General features: G+C 38.3%; 1 protein-coding gene across 2 annotated transcripts; it reads left to right on the forward strand.

The window, feature by feature from the left end:
* The first annotated feature begins 1,989 nt into the window (after positions 1 to 1,989).
* Positions 1,990 to 17,789, forward strand: LOC115607469 (putative short-chain dehydrogenase/reductase family 42E member 2). 2 transcript variants are annotated; one of them, XM_030484791.1, is made up of 12 exons: positions 1,990 to 2,710; positions 5,451 to 5,686; positions 7,454 to 7,549; positions 8,278 to 8,338; positions 9,625 to 9,743; positions 11,241 to 11,316; positions 12,510 to 12,592; positions 13,095 to 13,232; positions 13,696 to 13,761; positions 14,674 to 14,737; positions 15,095 to 15,168; positions 17,754 to 17,789. In XM_030484791.1, exons 1-12 carry the CDS (start codon positions 2,497 to 2,499, stop codon positions 17,769 to 17,771), a joined length of 1,245 nt encoding a protein of 414 aa, XP_030340651.1. In that variant the 5' UTR covers positions 1,990 to 2,496; the 3' UTR covers positions 17,772 to 17,789. The 2 variants fall into 2 exon arrangements, with proteins under 2 accessions (XP_030340651.1, XP_030340650.1); XM_030484790.1 differs by lacking the exon at positions 17,754 to 17,789 and adding an exon at positions 16,365 to 17,050.
* The last annotated feature ends 1,779 nt before the right edge of the window (positions 17,790 to 19,568 follow it).

A 19,568-nucleotide genomic window follows, 5' to 3' on the forward strand; every position in this document is an offset into this window, starting at 1 on the left:
TACAACAGATTTGTTCAGTCTTCTTTGGGGTTGCAGAGAGCATCAGCTCTCTGGTACGCTGTCCAAACGAGTCTCACCACTCTGAGTTCATATGATTGCATCAGTGCGTATGATTGGGCATCTGGATGTGAACAAGTGCATATGGAGATCTACAAACACATGATGAGCTTAGACAACTCTACTAATTTGCAGCTTAGATATAGAATTTTTAATAAGTCAAATGAGAGGATATTTTTATGCTACACTTATTTCAGCAAAATCTTATCTTTGAGATAGCTTTAAAAGAGAGCTTAGTCTCTTAAGCTTTTCTGCTATTTTTCTGCCCTTGGGCACTGTAGGATATCCCATCCTGCCTATGACTCATGCCAAACATCCGGCTGTCATTTTAACTCAGACCTCTGGCTAGCTCTTCATGCTTTGGTTAAGGCTTCTTTCTGCATAGTGTCTTCCACAAAATTAAAACCCCTCATTCAGGTTCCCATTACCTCACAGCTGGAACATTGCTCCTGTTCTGTGACCTGAAATGCAGACCTATGAAGTTAATGGGACCTGCTGAATGATAGGGACAAAGACCCAGTCTCCACACATCTCTCGTCTTGGCCATGATCTGGACCGCCTCTCTGTGGTCCAGTACACAGCACTGATGCCCACAGAATTAGCATAGGAATGAGTCTGTTCCTTTGTATGCTGGAGACAGGTAGTGTCTTCTCTTTCTTATGCCAGGTTCTTCTTACTCAATTCAGATTTATCAGTGCATCTATCAGCTTGTGATTTCAAATCAACTCATGTAACCTTACTAGATTCCTCTGTGAAACAGTGCAGTGACATTTCAACATGGCTTTACAGTCTGGATGTGAGTAACATTTTGATAAGCTGACGTAACGTTTCAGAAATGTGGGCCTTCTCCATGTAAATAAAGAGGTAAACTTGCTGACACCTTCCTGTTGTATTTTATGCAGTCATCTCCTAGAAGCACTGGATGTTTCGTTTATTTCTGTATGCCTACATGAAGTGAGTGATTGTAGGAGAAAAAGTAGAAAAGGGCTGTATAGAGTTGTGATTCAAGACCAAAAGCAAGCTTAAATCTTAATGTAACAGCTTTTCTCGTAACTTCAGCTTCTGTTTCCTTCAAACAGACTTAGAGGGATACAGTGAATGAAGTAAGGCCACCTCTCTTCTTCATTAAAGATAGGAGAAAAAGTGTAATAGGAGAGGTACAAAATACCAGTTCTGAAAGCTCTTCTGAGGTGTTTCCTCTTGGCTAAGGTGGAACCCAAAGCCAAGTTAAAATGCTCTTCGCTGATTTTCACTGAGCAATGAGGTATTGATACACTACGAATAAGCTGACCAGCTGCTTTGACTTGTGGAGGAGTTCTGTAGTAGTCCAGAGATAGATAGACCATCCACTTTCTTTCTCCGATTCAATAGTAAAAGCTATCAGTACTGTGGACAGCTCAAAACAGAGAATTTGGTATTCCCCGGGGTTTTACTCAGCTGGGTTTCACTCATCTGGCAATCTGAGAAGTGCAGATTAACTTGACAGGTTCAAAGAGCCTAGTTCTAATGCAGACTACAGGGACTTAAATACATAATACGTTATGCTAAAATATATTTGCCTGGGTGTCAGTTTGAGTTTTTGTCAGCACATGAACATTAAATTACATTTAAATGGCAAAGTCACCTGTGAACTTGAGCTATTTCTAACATGCAAACACTTAAAATTGTAGTCACTTAGATTTGGGAGTGTTTCTTTAGCACCTTAACTACTGCTTTGAGACCTAATTTTAGACACACCCACTTTATAATGTTGGCTTTGATTTCTCATTGTTTAATTTGCAAAAGGATATGTGTTTTAAACCCCTTAGGATTACAGAACTTCTATAGTTATTAATCATTTAATTCATTATTCATTTTAAATGCATTATTTAATAGTAAATCATTAAATAGTAAATCAACTTTTCCTGGTCTCTCGTATACCAGTTAGTTTGCTGCCTGCACTTCATTCATCTTGGAAGCCAGAGAACAACCCTTAACCCCCAGTTAAGTCTCTGCAAATACGTGATTGGGTTGGGGATGAAGACAGAAAAGTCAGGATGAAAGTGCTAAGTACCACTGCCAAACAAGATTTTATGTTTCTTCTTTTTATTCAAATTTAGATTGAAAACTGCAGGTAGAAGGAGGCTCTGCTCTTAGAGAGGATGTATCCCACTAAAGTTTCACACAACTGCGAGAGAGATTTACTTTTAAGCATTAGTGTTAAGAATTTCTTTCCTGTTTTCTTTAGTTAAGAACCTTTTTCTCTGTACTTTATAAAAAGTGTGAGATGTTTTAGTAATCTAGTACAATTTATCTACAGAATGTTGGTACCAATAGTATATTTGTGTTGTCTAGTGTCTTACCAATACTTTTACCAGGTAATAGTAAGAGATACCATCCTACTTAGAAGGGTCTGATGTGGAGAAAATATTTCCTTTTTCCTGAAAAGGAACATGAATTATGTATACATTAAGCCCTGCCCTTTTTTGGCTCCCCGCCCAGCCACCAGCTACAAAGGAGCAGGAACAGCAAAAGGGCCTGAGCACACGTGAACATCTCTGTCTGACAGTACCAGATGCCCTTGTGTTACTAATTGTCCAGCAAAGAGAAATCTCACCATCATACTTGGACAGGAAGGACTGGGAGAACGCTGACATCCAGGATTCTACCAAGGGTACTTACCTACTTCTTTACCTGTTTTTAAAAACCTGAAGTGTTTGACTCTAACTCTTTATGGAAGTAATTTGTGCAATTTGAAATGACAGTAGGGGACCTAAGAACAGTGAACACTGCATGCACTGTGTAAGATGTAACTATGCTCATCATGCAGAATACATTAATATATCAAAATAGCTCCCATAAATTTAGAGAAACAAGGAAGTTAGTGATTCTGGAAATAAGTATTTTCTTAGAGTAAATTATTTACATTCAAAATTTGATTATAATTTTCTAATTCCATGAAACATTAATCTATGAATGCTATTAATGCTTTTTAAGAAAGAGATTTCTAGCAAAATCTTTAAACTTTTTAATACAACCTCCATCTTACTTAAAATTTAAGGAGCTATTAATAACAAGTATTCAAACATCTGCCATTTTTCAAATATATCTTTTTATGATATATGTCACAAGCTTGACCTCAGGGTATAAAAATGTGCTTTCTCAGAGAAGACAAGGCAAAATAATTTTATATGTCTTAAAACTACTTAAAACTACTTTACATAATCCAGAGATGCCAATTTAAATTTCATTGACTGAACAAGGAAGCTTACTGGTTTTAGTTTTATTATGTTATTTCTAGTTTAAACTTTGTTTGGAAACATGGATTATTTTTCACTTTTGAAATGTCAGGATATTTTTCAACATAAGGAGTTTGTATCTTTTCCACTGTATTATGCCACTCAGTTCACTGAATTTAGTGAGCTGACACCAGTGTTAAAACTCATAGCACGGAGGATCTGGTACTTACTTCCCTGTGTCTGAAAGCTAAAATATGTATAAAATAAGAAATATATCACAAACTAAACTGTAAAAAAAACCCCTAACTAAGCAATGGCAAAAACAGTCTGCAACCTTGTGTACTGTAGGCTGCATTTTCTATTGCATTCCCAGTATTTTTAAATCATCCTGGAAGTGATGCAGCTCCCAGTTACCAGTCCTGGCCGTGCATAATCTCTGCTGAAGCCTAGTGTAAAAGACTGAGAGCAAACTATGCTTAGCTACCTAAGCTAAGCAGCCCAGCTGGTGGAAAATGATGTACTGTCATGCGTGGGGATGTTGCTATAAGGACCCACTCAAACTATGAGAAAACCATAATAATTCGACAAAAGTGGGTTTATATTCCTATATTAGACTGGCAGGCACCCAGTTTGGCTCCGACTTTACAGTGGCTTAATTTAACAGTTTTCAAATTTATTTATTCTGGATTTCTATCTGAGGACATAAAAGCCTAGATCCTAACGTGCAAACGCCATACAAGGTATCAGGACAGAGTGGCTGCCTGTGTGGGAAAATATCCTGGACTAATTTCTTGGAGTATATGGTGGTCTGAAATATCAGTCACATTAAATGCAGAATATGAGTGAGTTTCTGAAGTGATTATTGTAGAATAAATTCACTTTTAATACAGAATAAAGGTGCAGATAGATAACACCTGTGGAATGGCTTATCACAAAATTATATTCTAATCAGTTTGCCCAAGTAGATGAACCCACAGGGCAGATGGGTTCTTTTCTGTTCCTTGTCAGTTTAACTGTATATGAGTGCCCTAATGAGAAGAATATGGACAGAAATTAGTAAAAGCTGGACAGAAAAGTAACCAGAAAAGTTTAAAATGGTAACTGTGACCCAAATGTGAAATAAAGGGGATTTAAAAGCAGAATAAATCCTTTCTTATGTTCCTTATCCCTTTTTTTTTTACTTTTTTCATGACTAGTAGGCTAATATCTCTTCGGCATTAATGTATCTGAAGTCAGTGAATTTTCAGGGATAAAATGTTTGATATACCAAGCATTCAAAAACATAATCGTACCTGTTAAAGTTAGGTAACTATAATGTCTCCAAAATCCTGCAATTTCTCTTTATTTCTATAAATTATGAAACTTGTGAATATGAGGGAAAAACTAGATCTTGGAATATAAAAGCACTCAGACTCATTAGCCATTATACATAGAAACATCATCACCAAAATTATTAATGTATACATTTTAAACATGTTAAGGTAATAAAAATATATAAATGTCGTGGTTTGAGCCCAGCCGGTAACTCGGAACCACGCAGCCGCTCGCTCACTCCCCACCTTCTTCCTCCCCCCGCTCCCGGAGGGATGGGGAGGAGAATCGGAAGAATGTAACTCCCACAGGTTGAGATAAGAGCAGTCCCGCAACTAAGGTATAACACAAAACCACTACTGCTACCACCAGTGATAATAATGATTAGTGAAATAACAAGGGGAGAGGATACAATTGCTCACCACCCGCCGACCTATACCGAGCCCGACCCGAGCAGTGATCTGGGCCTTCCGGGTAACTCCCCCTGGTTTATACACTGGGCATGACGTGCTGTGGTATGGAATACCCCTTTGGCTAGTTTGGGTCAGGTGTCCTGTCTCTGCTTCCTCCCGGCTTCCCCTCCTCCCTGGCAAAGCATGAGACTGAGAAAGTCCTTGGTCAGAGTAAGCATTACTTAGCAACAACTAAAAACATCGGTGTTATCAGCGTTGTTCCCAGGCTGAAAGTTAAAAAACACAGCACTGCACCAGCTACTAAGAAGGAGAAAAATGACTGCTATAGCTGAACCCAGGACAATAAATAAATACTATAGTCAAGAAAGGAGCATTGTAACATGAAAGTTCCTGAAATTACCCAGATCTCAAAGTATTATGCAGGATTTTCAAGAGATCTTCTGTCTTGCAGTCGTGATGCAAGAAGGATTCACAGAAGAGCTCCACAGCAGCCGACCATGTGAGAGCAACCTAAATGAGCATGCTGGACTACTGGTTAACAGAAGCAGAAAAACAATGGTGACAGGAGGTGGAGGCTACCTGGGATACAATCTGGGATGTGCTCTTGTTAGGTCAGGAATTGCTGTTGTTCTGTTTGATGTACGGAAACCTAAATGGGAAATGCCAAATGGAGCAGATTTTTTCAAGGTATGTTGCAATTACATATTTAACAGCAGTGAAATAAGTTCTTCTACTTTTATACACATTAGCAAGGCTTCCTCTTGGGGATTTTTGATAAAAGCATTTACTAAAAAGCCCTTAAGGACAATAAGAAGTCATGGTAAAAGGTCCTCATGTGCCTAAGTAATCCATTAAGAGATAGCAGAGTCAGGGTGGTCAGTTCTCAGTGTCACCAGTGAAGTTCCAGAGTCCTGTGTTGGGAGGGGCCATTCAACACACTTGTAGCTGGCATAGGTGAAGAAGTTTACTACTCAGGGAGATTATTTAGAGTAAAAAGGTGAGAGCAAGACAGGGCAATAAAAGTGATCACAAGTTTAGAATGACTCCTGTGCAGTGAATGATTGAGGAAACAAAGACTTTCCAGTCTGGGAAATAGATGACTTGGGAGAGCTCTACAAACCGTAAGTGACACTGAGACAGGTACATATTGACTGTTCACTGTCCTTCCCAGCGTGAGAGGGAAGGGGCATCAGGTGAAATGAGAAGTCAGTTCAATACAAACAAAAAGAGGTTGTTATTTTCATGTAAATCCACACAATTCGATTTAAGTTGATGAATTGATGGCAATTTACATCTTCTAAAGGAGAACAACAGTTTTGGGGGTTTTAAATTCAATTTTTAAAAGAATATTTTAAAATAATAGATATTAGTATTGGCGAATTACCTAGCAAATGGAACTATGGAGTCCTAAATAAAGTAATAAGTCACCTCAGAGATCTGAGCCTTGAACAGTGATTCAGAGATTGCTAATATTGTTTATACTGGTTAGCTATTTTAGCATTTGATTGAAGTTGGAAAGGTGTAAGTAAACCATATTTGTGAAATTCTTTGGCAACCTCAGAAGAAAAAGGTTGAGAGTTAAAGACTTACTAGGTTACCTCTTAAAATTACCTCCAGTCATTTCTTTTGTGATTATTCCTTCAATTTCATTACAGTAAAATGAAGAATACCCAATAATCAGAAATATCACAATTCTGCAAACAAATGTATTTTTAGTGATATCTATATGTATGTGGATTATTATTCATACAGTATTACCAGGTATACAAAAATGTAATACTATATCCTAAGCGTAGCATAGCACTTGATACTAGATACAGTGTGTGTATATTTAACACAGTACAGTGTTCAGCAGTATATAGCATTTCAAATAATGTGATTACAATACACTAATGTATACTGATACAATATTAAATGTATACAGTGTGCATTTTTTTGTTTTAATCTTGTACAAAACTGTAATTAAATTTATCATTCAGTGCACCTAAAATAAAGCTTAGACCAGCAGAGTCATTTGTCCAGATTGCACAAGTTAGACCTTAAGGTGCCAACAGAAAAGGTTCTTTTATTTGGTAGTTCACTGGCAAACAGCTGAACCCTTCCTGCTGTGATTTTTTGTCCTTGAGGCTTGATTCTCCAGCCCTCAAGCATATGCTGCTCCCATTCAAGTCAAACAAGTTTTGTCAGCCTGCAGGCTGCAGGACTAAGTGTGAAAATACGCGTTATAATTGAAGCCAACAAGAGTCATATTTGTTTTGCAACAAAATACTGACAAAATTCTTAGTCACGGATTTTTCCCCATGTTTATAATGTTTTATTTAAGGCTAGTTAAGTATTGTGAAAAATAGATCAGAATTACTTCAGATTTTCTTCGATAGCCATAGTTAATACTAATTCTGTAGAGAATGTAATGAGCTCTACCAGTCAAAAATCCATTCTTTTCTCATTTTACAGGGTGATGTGAGGGATTACGATGCAGTGTTCACAGCATGTGAAGGGGTTGACTGTGTTTTTCATGTGGCTGCATGTGGCATGTCAGGATTAGAACAAGCAAGTACAATTTTCCTAACGTTTTCTTTCATTATTCTTGTGAAAGCAAAAATTTGTCTGCATATAGTGAAGAATGTAGTTATATATTTATGTCAGAAGTCAGTTATAAAGGTCAGGTCATCCATACATAATAAAAGTCAAAGCATGAAACTAATGTACTACACGAACTACTCTAGAAAAAAGAAAGGCATCTTGGACATGAAGGCATATCCTTTTCCTCTGATCTGAAGAAGTTTGACAATATTGCTCTAGAAATAATATGGATGAATTTTCTTCTTGTGAGCTTATGAGGAAACAGACCAGCAATTCAATATAGATGTGATAAATAACAGTGATGTCACAGAGCGTGTTATCAAAAAAGTCATGAAACTACTAATTTATTTCTAGGAACAGCTTGCCACTGGAACAAGAATTTGTGAAAGCTTTCAGGGAGCATAACCCCTGCCTGTAATTCCTGTTTCTATATCATGGATTATCTGGGGGGTGACAAAAAAAAAAAAAAAAATTGAAGTAGTATAATTTTCTTTCAGCTGCCTTTTATCTTTCATTTTTCAACTTTATTCATGCACTGAACAAGACAATAAAAATGAGAACTGCTAGAAATCACACAGAAATGTAACACATAGATCACAAAAAGGCCACAGCTGTTCTAGATCTGGCAATTATAACAATCATATTGTGGAAGTGACTTGTCTAATTAACCGATTTTGTGCAAACTCTGTTTCTAGCTTCAAAAGAAAGATCAGATTGAATCCATAAATGTGGGAGGCACAAAAATAATAATTGATGGTATGTACCTAGATTTTCTTTCTTTGCGTCTGAGCCAAACCATGAATTAAAAAAACTTCTAATTGGATGTTTCCTGTGTTGATTTGGCAGTAAAATGAGGCTCTTCTCTCCCTCATTTCAGAGTATGATGTAAAGCTAGGTGTACAGATCCCATTAAAACTTGTAGATTTGCTGCTGGTTTGAACTGGGGATAGGTTTTCAACCTGGACTTCATTCCTTGGCAGACCAACTTGAGCTCTCCTCCATGTACTGGTTATGTTTTCTCTTTACTCCATGTGATGGAGAAGTATTATCTTCTTCCCTCATAGAATAGCATAAGAAAAATTGTACTCTTTGTTGTGTTGTAAACACTTTGTAATAGGAGCCATAGATGTGCTAAGTATATTTAGCTATGATTTTATCACATTAATATAGAAAATTTTCTATTCTTTCCAATCATCTGTCTAAATATGATAATCTTTTATTACATTCTGATTTTTAAATACTGTCTCTGGAGAATGTTAGTAGGTTTCTTTCTATATATTCAATTCCAGAGGGAGTATTTCAAAGTGTATAGTAAATAGCAAAGTGACTTTCTCTTTGCTTTTCCCTCAAAAGACAAATGGAAAAAAAAAAAAAAAAAAAAAAAAGGCAAAATGGCAAAAGCAGTTTTTATTTAGGCCCATTTTAGACCCTATTTTTATGAAAAAAAAAAAAGCAGAAATAATTGGAGTGAACTGGTAGGCAAGTAAAACTCTAAATGAGTTAGAGGGAAGAAGTTGCCACGTTTCCTTCTTCTGACCTCTGAACACACAGAAACATGTCATGTCAAATTTCCATAAGCTCCCAACAAAGCAAGAATCTGGGAGGAGCTTGAACGTGTTAATCTACATTTAATAGTAGATTTTATTATTGTACTTTGTTCCATATACTTACAACACAGTAGTTAGTTATTATTTTCAAAATAAGCCAACTGGACTGACTGTTCTGGAGATTCTAAAAATTCCTGATTTTGCATATTAATTCATTTAAACTTTAGAAGTAATGTTCAAGTAATAAAACTTTTGGTGACCACAGTATGTAATATTTACACAGCAGATATTTGGGATGAAAAATTCCAGCTGAATGAAAGGTAATAGCATATTAAATTATAAGCTAATGTTAAAATTAAAATCTTCTATAAACATAATGTTTGTTTTCAAAAAGAGAAGCTCCCAGTTCATGTGTTGTTTCTTACTCTGTATTTTTGTTTTAAAATTATTTCTTTTAAATAATTTATTTTAATAATTTACAATTTACCATTGTAGTCTGCAAACAAAGAAATATCCCTAGACTGATATATACCAGTACAGTGAACGTGGTATTTGGAGGGAATCCTATTGAAGAAGGAGATGAAGAAACTGTGCCATATTTTCCACTGGAAAAGGTACTTGGTTCATGTGATGACATGGCATTTATTGTGCTCTAATGAATAGATTATGTGAAGGATGTACTGAGAGCAGAAGCTGGTTTACTGAAGATTGCATCAAATTCCATGAAATTACTTTTCATTAATAAAAATAGACCTATGATCAATGAAGAAATACTCAAATCATAGTGGCTTTAATACTAGACAGATCTGAGATGACAAAATACGTAAGAATTACTAAGAAAAGTGGAATGTGACATTTAACAAGAATATTTGAAGAAGAAGGGCTTTTAGGGGACCGTCAGCTATGTAAATACTGAAGATTATGAGCATAATATGAATGTTATGAACTGTGAGCCCTTGCATTGAAGAAATTTTACATCTTTATCACACACATTTTTCTTCTTTGAAGTTCCCAAACCTTGCTTTCTTGCTGCAGGCCAGGCAGTAGTTACAGTCACTTCTGGGCTGCTCAGAAATACCATTTCCTTTTTTACTATGATCATTTAAGAAATATTTTCAAGGTGAAATCTGAAGCTCAGTTCATTCTCGCCACTCTTCCCATTTGTTCTTTCCTGCTCCCAGCACGCTGCCTGCTGTTAAAAGCTATAATTTCGGAATGTACATCCTGTGTCCAGGAATCCTAAATAGAACTGACTACTACTCTGCTCGAGCCTCCTGAGACACTTAGTTGTATGTGTCAGTTTGTGCACAGCCTGCACAGCACCTCAGAGACTTCAGAGGAAGCATCTCAGGAATTTGCAGTTACTTGCATGTGTCTGAGCCCTAATCGTCTGTGCTCTCTAATGGTGGTCATGTAATAGCACACACCAGAGAGAGCTGGGGCATGGAGGGAGGTGAAGCAGGTGGATTAAGCCACCTGAGAGTAGAAAGATTTTCCATGGTGAGACTTTCAGGTATATTTTTCAACATAGAGTATGACAATACAAAATTCAACAGATACATCAATAGCCTTATGTGGATAAGTAATCACTAAACCAGCATGTGCTAACTGTGTCCAGAATCCTATTTTCTAAAAGATGCTGCGGGAGAGAACTATTTATAGCTTCCCAAATAGCTTCAATAAGAAATGGCAACATTTTTAGGAAAGTCTGACTTTTTCATTTCATATTTAACTTACTGGGAAAAAACTTCTCCCAGCTCAAAATGGATAGGGTTTTTTCAAAATCAAATCACCTGACCCACCAGAACATTTGGCTTTATATTAATTTTTTTCAGTATATCCAGCACAAAAAGTGAGTTAAGTAAATACTAGTGGACTTAAATTCACTCTGAAGCTAAACTTGTGCAACAAAAATGTAAATCTGATAAGTTTCTTTCTCATTAAAAAAGTATGTATTTGCTAAATCATCTTTTTATTTCTAGTTCAGTTTTACTCAGCTGATTTCTACAAGCTGTCTAGATTTAAATGGTATCAGACATAAACAGTAAGTTTGCCTTTACAGGTGCAATAATGTGATTAAAATGTTGATCATATTCTGCCTTTCTTTATAGCAATTTAATCATTATTCTAGGACAAAGGCAATTGCAGACCAAATCGTTCTTGCTGCTAATGGAACTTTACTCAAAGGTACATATAAAACATTTGGGGTTTTCCTGTCGTTAGTAGGGTATTCCATTCTCTGGATACTCAATAAATAGTATACTTCAAGTTAACTGAAATAAGGATTTATTTTGTTTGTTTCTACTCCTCCCTTTGGTGAATGATTAATGTGTATACCCAGACAGATATGAGATTATATGTAAACAACAGATGGGAGAATTCAGAAAATTTAACCTTACTTCTCTAAATCATCTTAAAAGTTTACCAGTTTTACAGTAGATCCAGGAATTGTGCGTTTATTCCCCATTCAGTCTATGATTTCAACCTTCTTTGATAATACCAAACTCTAAGCACTATCCAATAGGTTGCTTTCATAATCCCCAAAGCCTTCCAAGTGTCTGGCAAGAATTGTTGCAGTTTCTTAAATAGATCAGCAATATCAGGGTCATATCAATTTCTAAAGTCACACATGCTTGAAGAGCTGTGGCTAAAAATCTATGTGTGCATGCCAAGGAAAATATTTATTTTTGCTTTTACATATGTATTTTGCTATTCCTACTGATTTCCCTGAATTGAAAAGTTGACATTACAAATCAGGTGGGGTTTCAATTTTAGCATCCTTGATTAACTGCTGAGTAAATCCCTACCACCTCTTGCCCACATAAAAGGTGTAATTGTGCCTGTTCTCAGGAGTCAGAGGTGTCTGCTTACTGATTCACGTGTAAAGCTTAAAGTATTCATTTTGAGTTAAAATATTCTAACTCATTTGAAAGCCTCTGTTAAAGAAACCTCTTCCATTCCTTTGTGATGCCATTGAGCTGCAAGCAAGCAAGGTTTCTAAATATAGCAAATTGAATGATCTTTCAGTTTTTCATGTGTCTACAATGATGGACAAATATGTACATTATAAACTTATGTCTACAGTAAATAACAAAAGTCAATCAAGCAGGAGGCATAGCTGAAGGAAATTTTGATTTATCCTGTCCATATTCAAATTCTTCTGTGGCCAGGGGGATTCAGGTTTTCAGGCTGCTAAGCTGGGGTCTTTCACTACTATTGGATTCAATTTTATACAGAAATGAAAACAAGTTACTAGGAAGCCAAATCACATAAAATGGTCAGACTGATCCTTTACTTCACATTGTAAAATTCAGACAATATATGTCAGCCACATGTTGATACCAAAGCTATTTGAAAATCACGTTTTGTTCTCTCTCAAGGAGGGGATAAGCTCCATACTTGTGTGCTGCGTCCACCAGGCATATATGGACCAGACGAGCAGCGCCATCTGCCACGAGTAGCCGTATGTGTTAAGTAGCCAGCTCTGGAGGACACTGCAAGTGGTTGTAAGGGCATAGCATTAAGTGGAAGTACCTTGAATATAGTTCTTACTAAAGCTTGGTGACAGGTCATTTGATGCAAGATAACAAATAGCATGATACGAGCATTGCAGAAATGGCAGGGATCAAGTAATACTTTTAGGTGAAAAGAAAAAAATGCCAGGCTGAAATGCCATGGTAGAATTTACCTTCCTGATCATTTAATGGAAATAATGTCTTTTAAATATGCACTTTAGTTTCAGCCAAACACTATAATGTCACCATATTTTACAGTGTATATCAGTGCAACAGTCCTTGATTTATAAAACCACCACCTGGTTGTTTTTTTTCCCTGTGACACATTTCTTGTGCTGTAATTGTACACAAATACAGCAAATTCTAAGTATTCAAGCTGAGCCAAAATGAATGTGTTACACTGCATAATAAAGGAATAACGCAGTTACTTCATGTTTTCTGTTTCTACAGGTAAATATCCAGCGGAGATTATTTAACTTCAAGTTTGGGAATCACAAAGTTCAGATGAACTGGGTTCACATAGGAAATCTAGTACAAGCTCACTTACTAGCTGCTGAGGCTCTCACCTCTGAGAAGGGATATATAGCCGTAAGTAAACAATATAGACATTGTGTCTCAGTAGCTTTAGCTCTCAAATAGGTTTAATTTTTGATGTTTTGTTGCTACTTCTGTTGGACTCATGAAGATAATTCTGGCCCCTGCACATCATGAAGAACTTAATGCTCTAACAGTTGAGTTTCTACCTAGTGAAATCAAGCTCTGATCTACATTACATGATCTGTGTTAGTCTGATCTACATCAGTCTGATCTACATCATTAATCATGATTAGCTCTACTACCACCATGGGTCTACCCAAAAGTATGAGACATGTTTGAGATCACAGTAAAGTCCAGTGATGGTAGTTTGCTGATCTGGTCTGATCTGTGTACATTCATTGCTGGCATGTTGTCCACAAAATCAAGACAGACAGGTAGGTATGAGAAAGAAAGAAAGAAAATGTGATGCTGTGTATAGTGTTTTTCTAATTGTTTTTCTCTGCTTCTTTAACAGAGTGGCCAGGCATATTACGTACATGATGGTGAAAATGTTGTATTTTCTGAATGGATAGTCCCTTTAGTACGTATTACACGCACATTCAGCTCTAATGCACTGTATGGGCACTATTCACATTGTTAACTAGGAGACCATACTAACTAAATGGATAGTCCCTTTAGTACGTATTACACGCACATTCAGCTCTAATGCACTGTATGGGCGCTATTCACATTGTTAACTAGGAGACCATACTAACTAAATGAAGTTCAGTGCACGTTAATTACTGAATTACTTAGCATTAGAGTCAGTCCTGTTCTCTCTGCATATCCCAAGGTTCCACTGGCTAGAAGGGAAGTTTTGGGTATGCGTAACTGTGGAGTTTGGCCCTTATTGTTTTGAGAGAACGTAGCTGAGAGGTATAGAGCCTGCTACACCACAGCAGCATTTCTGTAAAGCAATCTCACAGTGTGTGAGAAGTTCCACTATTAGCCTCTGGCAGGCCTTCTATAACTATTGTTTATTTCTTTAATCTGCCATCAACTGCAGCACCAAAGGAAAGGCTATTTAGAATCATATCTTAAAAGCTAAAAAGAGGCAACATTATATTTTCATAAACATCAGGCTGGGATTATGGGATCATGCTGAACTTCTGATCCTGCAATGCCAACATGGAAAAGTCTTCCAGGAAAGTTGTTGCAGTAGTACAATGGGCCTGTATCTAACTGTAGTGAGGTATTCCAGTCTTAAGCACTTGCTCCTTGGAAATAACATTGTTTCCCCTTTTACTATCCAGTAGCATTCAAAGGGTGGGAGGGAGGTGGGCACTGGAGATTGAGTAGTAGGTTTCAATTGCATTTCTTACTAACAGTATTGATGGGAAGATGAGCTGGAAAAGTTTAGATACATGTTTTATCAACAGTCATTTTCATGCTTCATTGACACCCACAGTTTGGTAAAATTCTCAGATTCTCTTTCCTTTTATATCCCTTCTAGTTTGAAAAATTAGGCTACAGAAAACCCTGGATACATATTCCCATTCTCCTCGTTCATATAGCAGGTAAAAGTAATAAAATACATACTTAATTATTGTGCTTTTTTTTTTTCCTTTTAATTTGTATTGTTATTCCTATAAAGCTACATAGTGGTTTTATAAAATGCAGGGTCCCAAACTGTAGGAATTATGTAACTTAACATTATTTTAATTAATAATAATTGCCTATGCAATTTGGCATTAATTATACCAGATAAAATTTAAATAAGCTGAGTCCATTATGTACTTTATAAATTAAATACTGCCTTCTACCACCTTAATTGCCTCCTCTGATACCAATAGGAATTATAGGATGTGCAGTGTCAGCATTATCTCATTCTATTGTTATCCAGCTGTCTCATTGAGTAACTTTCTGTTTCACAGCCACTGTGATGGAGTATCTGCACGTGATACTAAAGCCTGTTTTTAGCTTTACACCTTTCTTGACAAGGAATGAGGTAAATACATAAAAAGAGAAAATGTTTATATATCTCTGACAAAAATTTTCATGAAGTTATGTGATATGCCCTTTGCATGCAGACAGGATTGTCTGCATTAGAGCTCTGGTTTTCCGCTCAGGGCACAGTCCATTCAGGGCTTACGCAGTCCTTCTGTAGCCTGATTTTTCCATGGCCACCCCTTACAAAATCTTCAGAAATTAATCCTTACTTGATGATCCAAAGAATACCCTAGAGGTGCAAGACAGAGCGACTGACACGGAGCTGGCACAAAGAGGAAAACAGGCACTACATCGCCGTTTCCAGCGAGCTGTCCTATGCTGTGGAACTAGTTGTTAAAGGAAAGTGGTCCAAGAGCACAGAGCAAGAGTCTCAGGTCAAAGTGGTAGCAGTTATCATAGTACCAGGCTAGCCAACAATTAGGAAGTCCACTAAAAATAATTCTAAATTGGAATGAAAAATCACTTTTCTAAAAACCAAACAAACAACTAACTTCTGGACAAATTAATTTTGATCTAACTTACATTTTTGTACAATATTATGATTTATAATATAAGCCAAAATGCTTTAATCCATCATCTAGTCTCTTACTGTATTGTAACATGATAGGACACTGAAGGGACCTCATTAACTTCTGCTGTAGATTTTCAGTTATTCCACAATGTACCTGGTCTACATTAGCTGTATATCTGAAGCAGAAATCATTGAGACTATGCAACTTAAGCATTTTCACAAGTACTAGGCATTCAGAGGTGGAGGATGTAACTCCCCAAAGCACGTCCTTTCCACTCCTTACATGATGCATTTCTGCGGAGTTGAGAAGCCACACCACTCTCCTGTGATACATTCATCCAGTTCCATTGCACATTTCTCTGTGCAGAAGAGCCAGTTTGAGGGAAGGGTGCTGATCTGTTGCACGGGATTTCCTTAGTCCTTTATCTTACATTCACAAGTGAGAAGTCGGTACCATAAACTCCTCCTGCACCCTATCCACTGAGCTTTGGCTCTTTACCTGTCAGCTACATAAACTCATTCTGTTAGCTCCAGACAGAATCCAGCTCCAAAATGTATACATTTTTGCATGTCTATATTCTTGGTTTTAATTCCATGGTAATATCATTGTTGACATATTTTCATCCAAGTTCTAGAAGATCAGATATTAAAGTCACTTCCGTAACTGTCCTTTTGGATTTTAGGTGTGGAACGTTACTGTAACTCACACTTTCCGAATAGACAAAGCACGAAATCAGCTGGGTTACAAACCAGAGAAATTCTCATTCGCTGATTCTGTGGATCATTATATTAAAACAAGACCTACTTGCCAAGAAGATCACTTGCTCCTTAAAATGCTGTTTGCTTTTGTCATTTTAAGTTTGATCATTCTTTCTTTCTTCTAAAATTGAATAACCTGTTCCAGAAAACCTAATTTTGTTTCCGAGTATTAATGATCTGGTCGTAGTACATTCCTCAGTCATTATGGACTTTATTATGCTTAAGATGACACCAACCCCACAAAAGTGAAAATACAGGACACATCAGGAAATGTTGCCAAAGAACAACACAGTGTCACAAAATCCAAGGAGTTCACCGCTATTGGGTGCAGGAATTGTTTTAATGGATTTTCATTAATTGATTGTGCTGAGAATGATTTTTCTGAAAATGATAATTCTGGAGGGTAAGAAATTGGAAGAAGAGGAACCATTGTGGGACTGCAGTGCTGTAACAAGTCCGGTAGCGCCGATGAAGAGAAGGTTGACTGAACTCCTCTGACGAAGCCGCTGCTACAGCTACTGTCTGTTAGTATGAGGAATTATGAAGACCTGGGAAATAGTATGAACAATATGAGAAGTAAATATTTATAAATGACAGGTGGTGAGAGGACTGAAAGTCGTATTTATGTAAAATAGTTTTACTGTTCAAAAGCTTTGCAAAAATGTAATAAATAACATTATATATGTTTGTAAATCAAAGAATATCATTTCAATGCAGTAATAAGTAATCACTGAACCAAATACTGGTTTTAAGGAGCCTGTGGGAAGGGGGAGGGAGGGCACATAAGACCTTGGAGTCCAGCACACTGTCACTGCTACCTTGCCATGTAAATGAAGCCAGGTCTGACTATCCATACCCCTGCACCAGTGCTGCCACACTCTGTTCGATTAGCAGATCGCCACTCCAGGGTGAGCAAGCAAGCCAAGCACTAAGACCTGAGGGAGGATCCAGCCTCTCTCTTTTCCTCCTTCTTAAGACTTAGGTTAGTTGCTAGTTGGGCGGATTGTACTATGTGAGCTACATGTGCACTCCATGTACACATACTGTGCATAGCCCAGACGGATTTCCATAAGGTTCCCTGTCTCAAGGTGTTTCTCGGGGACCAGCTTTGCTCTCGGCAGGGAGCAGCTGCTCCTTCTCTTGCACCCCACAGGGATCAGGAGAACTGGAGTTGCCAGGGGTGGGTCGCAGAAGTGAGCTCTGCCATCTGGTTATCTCCACTCTGTATTTATTTTCTTTCTGTTTGCATTATACAGGATTTTTAAGACCTCTAAGTTCATGGAGACTCTCTCCTTGTATCTTTATATTTACAGGGTAAGCAGGAGACCTAACAGCAACCCGACAAGAATAAAACATTATAGGTGAAAGATGATACACAGTGACAGGAAAATGTGTGAGTAACCACAATTACCACTGAAGCTTATGTGAGCAAAGATTTCTTTGACTCTATTTAAACAAATAGTTCTGTGTACAGTGAAAGCAGTAAAGCCTGGTCTGTTGTGGATGAGCATTTGGAGATTGTCCTCATCCATACAAATTAAGCTTGCATCTTCCCTTAGCAGGGGCAACTGCTCAGCCCTCTCCTATTCCTTGCTACCTGTTGTCAGGAAACTTAAAGAAACTCGGTATATATGAGACCTTTATCCAAGTTTGATCAAAACCAGGTAGGTTCACAGTTTATCAGTACAGAGGTGCAGCTGACAGACAAGCGAGCACTGCAGAAGGCAACGCATAAGCCTATGTTCCCTAGAAATGCAGAATAGAAAATCACAAGTGTAAAGTTACATCCCAGCATGAGCATTTTAACTGTATGCAAACATACAACTTGCTTTTAAATTAGTTATGAGTCTTTCATATATTGCTTTTAATAGACAAATAGCTTAAGCCTGCATCCTGGATTACACCAACAGCTTTCAGCAGAGATGTGGGGCAGTTGGCTGCAGCCCAGTGGGAAGTGCAGGCTGTGGCCTTTTTTTGGATGCTCTAAGGATTAACCAAGGAACTCTCTGGCTTTGTGGCTGCAAGGCCCCCACCATTCCAGTCCTGCAATATCAAACCTCTGATGTGTTATTACAGGTAAGGTGCATTTTCTATCACTGTTATAACAATACTGATTAATATTAACTGGCTTAATTCAATTGATTTATCAATTACAAATCCAGTATTTAAAGTTTTAAGACAATTTTTAGTACCTGTTTGGAATAGCCAGTTGTCTCATTTCTGTCAGTCTTTACTGAGTGTTAGTTTAAGCTGGATATTGTTCAAGTTACTTTCGCTCTAACATAATTGTAAAGGTGTCTTTAAGTGATTAAAATTTAATATGAACGTTCAGACATGGCACAGCTATAACAGAGGAGGTAAACATGTTCAAGGTTTAATTTTTGCCTGGAATGGGGAACTCTGAAGGTCTGCAGCTCCTGACCCTTTTCGCATCCTCCCAGGCGCGAGCGACCACAGACCCACTGCCAGCTCAGGAGGGCAGGGACCTTCGTGCCTACTTGTTCATGATCATGTTTCCTCTTTGGGAATTCCTGCTGTTTTGGAGGTGTTTCTGATGCTCTGCACCTCTCTGAGCTATGTCCTGCCGACTATCCAACCGGTAATCAAGAGGCTGTGGTATTTCTCCAGAACAACCTTTTCAACAGGTATCTCAGTGTGGATGGAGCCCTAGTTACTGCCAGGATGCTTTAGTGCAGTGGTCGCTGCTGTATGAAGACACATGGAGGTAAGAGCCACCAGGGGATTCTGTGGAATCCCAGGGATGCTCTGGGATCCCTGGGATACTGTGGGCTCCCAAGGGTGCTGTGGGATAGGCAGTATCTCCGCAGGTTTTTGGGGTCCCAAAGACGCTGCAAGATGAGTGTGACCCGGGGGTGCTGTGGAGCCGGGGGTGCCGCGGGACCCCCGCCTGCGGGTGCGGTGAGTGGGGCGCGGGGTGCCGCGGGAGCCCGGCGCGGCCCGTGTGCGGGAGGAGCCCCCGCGCGCCGCACCCGCTCCCCGAGGCGGCGGGTGAGCGGCGGGGGATGGCGGCGGATGGCGGCGGAGGTGAGCGCCCAGCCCGGCCCGGCCCCTCTCCTGCGGGGCGGGGGTCCCCGGGCCGCCGGCCGGGCCCCGCGGCCCCAGCGGGG

The sequence above is a fragment of the Strigops habroptila genome, chromosome 4 (genome assembly GCF_004027225.2).
Source record: "Strigops habroptila isolate Jane chromosome 4, bStrHab1.2.pri, whole genome shotgun sequence".
Classification (NCBI taxonomy): Eukaryota; Metazoa; Chordata; class Aves; order Psittaciformes; family Psittacidae; genus Strigops; species Strigops habroptila.